General features: G+C 37.6%; 1 protein-coding gene across 1 annotated transcript; it reads right to left on the reverse strand.

The window, feature by feature from the left end:
* Nucleotides 1–2,873: 2,873 nt before the first annotated feature.
* Nucleotides 2,874–4,030, reverse strand: LOC120212646 (cationic peroxidase 1-like). Its single transcript, XM_039210876.1, has 3 exons — nucleotides 3,788–4,030; nucleotides 3,520–3,714; nucleotides 2,874–3,427 (listed from the first exon to the last, which is right to left on the reverse strand). The coding sequence occupies exons 1-3, from the start codon at nucleotides 3,992–3,994 to the stop codon at nucleotides 2,876–2,878; spliced, it is 954 nt and encodes a 317-aa protein (XP_039066807.1). The 5' UTR covers nucleotides 3,995–4,030; the 3' UTR covers nucleotides 2,874–2,875.
* Between the last annotated feature and the right edge of the window lie 374 nt (nucleotides 4,031–4,404).

The raw sequence follows: 4,404 nt of genomic DNA on the forward strand, positions 1-4,404 counted from the left end.
GAGTTCAGGTGACAAAAAAGGGATTTCGACATCTAGAGGTGGCACATTTAATGTATCGTGCACCGGAGAAAGCCTAGGAGATTATAGTAATGATAGTGTTGAGAATTCGATCGAGGTTGGTTGTGGTTTCGAAGAAGGAAGAGAGAGAGTCAATTTTTAAATTCCAGATCACTATAATCACATAGGATTTCAGGGAGTGGGTGTTGATGGGGTAGAGATTAAGGCTTTAGGCTCAAATGTGGTCAATTTTATTAATGATGGGGTTATAATGATAGAGGATAGAGTAATGGATGTTGGGGTTGTTGAAGGTTCCCCGAAATTGGGCTTCCATGAGGGATGGGCTTATCGGTTGAATCTTTAATGGATTTAAATAGTGAAAGTCTGGTGGCATTAGGGGGAAGCATGATGGAATCAATTTGGGTTCTTTTAATCCAAGTGAAAAAGGTAATTCAGTTATAAATAAGAAAACAAAAAATGAGCATTTTTGGGGTGATTTTAAAGATGAGTCGTTCTTGCTAGAACTATCCTTTAGAAAAAATAAGAATTTGAAGAAATTCGGTTCACTATTGGATATTTAGGACAAAGTCCTATTGAAAGCTAAGAGAAAAAAAAGAGATCGGGCGTTGAAGAGAATCAATTTGAAGAAGTCTGATCTAATCTCCTCTGAATTATCAGGTAGATCTCTTTCAGATTATGTTTTAAAGAAAATATGGGGTGTTGCATCTGTTGAAGCGGAGAAGACATTGTCATTAGCTAAGAAACTTGGTATTAAGTTTGTTGGTCTTGAAAGTGAGGTTATCAAGGAGTTAGTGTTGTTAGAACTGTGTTGAGGTTAGTGAGTGAGTGTTAGGGGATGCATAAGGTTTTTACGATTGGACTATGAGGACCCTGTCGTGGCACTTAAGAGGTCATGGGGTAGATAAATAAAAGGCTCTTAGTGAATGGACACTCGAAGATTTTGGAAGGTGTCGAGTTTTGATCTCAAAGCCTCCGACAGTTGGAAGATTTGCAGTGGGGTTCTATGGGATAATGCTCGTCTTGCAGTGGGGTTTTAGGGTAGGGGAAGCGTCAAAGATATCTGAAGTGTGAAAATTGTTTAGAATTTTTTAGTCTGAGATGGTGTGTGTCCAAGAATAAAAGTCTTCAATTTATGAGAAGGTAGTTGGGAGTCTTCGGTATGTTGAAGAGTTCGAAATCTGGCTTCGAGGTGACCTGGTGGATTACTTCAATTCTAAGGTTATTGTGTTGAAATCAAGGATCATAGTTCTTAAGGAAGATAGAATGTGGATGGCCTAGATCCGCTGAAACAAATGGAACTCAAGAATTGCAAGATTGAATTGTGGGAGAATTTAAAAATTTCACGAGGATTTATGGAGGTAAAAAGTTCAATCCAATTGGTTTGGCTTAGGGGACTCGAACATTGTATTTTATCATAGAGTAGTGTTTTTATAATGCAAAGCGATGATCGATTCAAGGGTTGGATTATGGAGTCAAATGAGCTATTGATCTAAAGCAACTTAAGTGGAGGATATATAGGCATTTCTTTGAGCATTTTCAATGCAAAAATAGGTGATGGATGAATGTGTTTAACATAGATTTCAAAAATTATAGTCAACAGAAACATAAAGAATGGAAGAGCCATTTTCGATGGAGGCTTTAAAGGATGCGGTCTGGTCTTTCTTCACTGCATCGAGAACGATTTAAGCCTTATTTTTAGCTCCATTTTGTAGTTCTGAAATTAATTCTTGCGAAGTTGGATGCTTCAAAATCAGCTTTGGACCTATTTGTGGAGGCAAGTTGGGTGGGTTAGGCGATGCTGATAGTAGAAATTGCTCCTAGGGTGATTTTTAATTGGATTGTGTTTCGGTGTCCATGGTAGATGTGGTCTTTATGTGTTGATTGGTCGATTGGTTGGTGATTGTTGGTTTGTTGAGAGCATCCTGCCTCCAAACTTGGTGGCTTTAGAAAGAGCTTAGTGTTGGTTTCATCATATAATTATAGTGGTAGTGGAATCATCATCGAGTTATTTTTCTAGTTGTCTGCTCTGGAGCTTTTGGGAATGCTTTTGTTGTCACTGTATGCGTTGTTGTTATCGAGAAAGCTCCTTCGATTGGAATTGCTTTGTTGTTTTTTAGTTTTAATCGCTTAGCAGGTTGTAGATTTTGCTTCTTTTGGATAGTGGTGCTTTTTGCTCTAGAGTTGCCTTTATAGGTGGTGGTGTTCTTTGAGTATTCTGGGTTTTTTTTTGTATGTTTTGATTATATTGTTCTCTTATGTAGTACTCTTTTCCTCCAATTAGATTAGGGAGGTTTTTAATGAAACTCATAAGTTGAACTACGACTATTGTTTTAATTAAATAAATTGTCCTTTGTCGAGTAAAAAAAATACACTATTGACAGTGATGGAGGAATTTATAGATCTGTATGTCAAAAGGGCACCATTGGACTATTATTGAAACTATATTGTATGCATATTGATATGTGATTAGTAATATGTGTTTAATGATGATGTTTGATCTATCTTAATTATGACTTTTGAAAGTTACGATACATGAAGTCTATGTATGGTATGAATATGGTAAAATGATATAGTATCACCCTATTGTCAACAAGGTAAAAGAGTTCAGAAGTTTATGCACATGATATGAAGGAAATACAAGGTACACGTTGTAAGTATGATATAACATTAAATGGGTATGAGTGAATAAAAAATGCTTATACATTTAATATGCTTTGATTTATGAACGGGAGGGATCAAAATAGTACACACATTTCATCAAACAATTATTCAAACAGGAAGAATAAAAAAATGGCTTATTTCAAAGCAATTGGAACAAATTTTATCAAAATAATTTCACGAAACAATTACTTAGTATTTAATAATTCACCGTTCTGCAGTTGGTGCGAATTTGTCCCTGGTTTCCAGTCAAAGGCTTCAAGTTTCCCATCTTAATCATGGACTTTGCAAAATCATTCCAAAACACGTGAGGGTACAATCTGTAAGTATTGACGAGATCGTCAGTGGAGCCACCACTGAAAAGCGCTTGATCCGAAATGAGTAAACCCCTTTGCTTCACGAGGTTGTTGAAATACGCATTGTCAAAGCGTGCAGGCGTTGGGTCTAAAGGAGCAAGATTAGTGTCTCCTCCAGTGCGTGGACAGGTCGCTCTTCTATTTTCCGCAAACACAGGGTCGATGTTCGTTGCGTTATAAATTCGGTTTCTAAAGGTAAAACATTGTGCAAAACCAATGGTATGGCCACCGGAGAGAGCTACCAGATCTCTCTCGTTTAGACCTTGATTCTTGAAGTTGTTGATTAATGCAGGAAGATCCATTAATGGAGCCGGAAGGTCGGCATCGGCTTGTGTTCGACTCGCTGTCGTCGAATCTCTCCGACCAAGTAGCACTTTCCATGACGGCCCTCCAAGCTGCACACACATGTATACATTTTCATTAGCAAAATGCATGAAATTTAACGAAGTTTTGATAATTAGAAGGGTGAATGATGGCCAATACGCACTGCAACTACAGAATCTCGAGCTGCAACAGCTACTATATCAGCACAAGAAACCACCGGGCGTCCACAAATCTTGTCGACCTCAGCCTTAATTTCGTCGATCACTTCGAATCCTCGAGCAGAATTTTGATTGGGGCGAGAGTTCTTTTCACTGTCAATGGTGGACGAAGGATCAAGAAGAATCGAAGCATCACATCCCTGCATTACAATCAAGTTAAAACCGCCATGTTCAAGATTACTTGAAAACATTCAGAATTAAAATGTACTATACATTGACGAAACAGTCGTGGAAGTGAAGACGAAGTAATGAAGCTCCCATGCGGCGCTCTTTATACACAGCAGCCTGCACTACTTTTTTGATGGTCGGCAAAGCTTGAGGACAAATGTTTTGATAGTAATAAGGAGATAATGAGAAAGCTTTTGTTGAAAGGCTCGACAAGACAATGATTTGAAGGAGGATTAGGCCACGAGAATCCATCGCAAAGTAATTATGCTTTTGAGTTGAAGTTCTTCGATCGAGTTTTGGGTGGATTTTTCAAGGTGGTGGTGTTGCTTATTTATAGTGGTAACCAGTGGGATTATTTTAATGATTTGGTAATGATGGAATTGGCCATTTCGACAGGTTCTTACAAGTTTACCTTAACCTCTTCAATTTTCTCATACTGCCTCAACCAGTTTTAAATTCATTAATTGTTTGCTCTTGAACGAAGCAAAAGAAAAAGAAAAAAGTCACATCTTTACTGTTTAATTTCAGCTACGCGCATTTGCCAAAATTACTAGGTCAAAATTTATAATTCATCACCCTACTTCGTTTAATTTGGCCAGTTAATATTTACACCGTGTTTTCTGTTAATATCATGGATTTTACTTACAAGCATCTTACATGTT

Source organism: Hibiscus syriacus, unplaced genomic scaffold (assembly GCF_006381635.1).
Source record: "Hibiscus syriacus cultivar Baekdansim isolate YM2019G1 unplaced genomic scaffold, ASM638163v2 tig00110015_pilon, whole genome shotgun sequence".
Lineage (NCBI taxonomy): Eukaryota > Viridiplantae > Streptophyta > Magnoliopsida > Malvales > Malvaceae > Hibiscus > Hibiscus syriacus.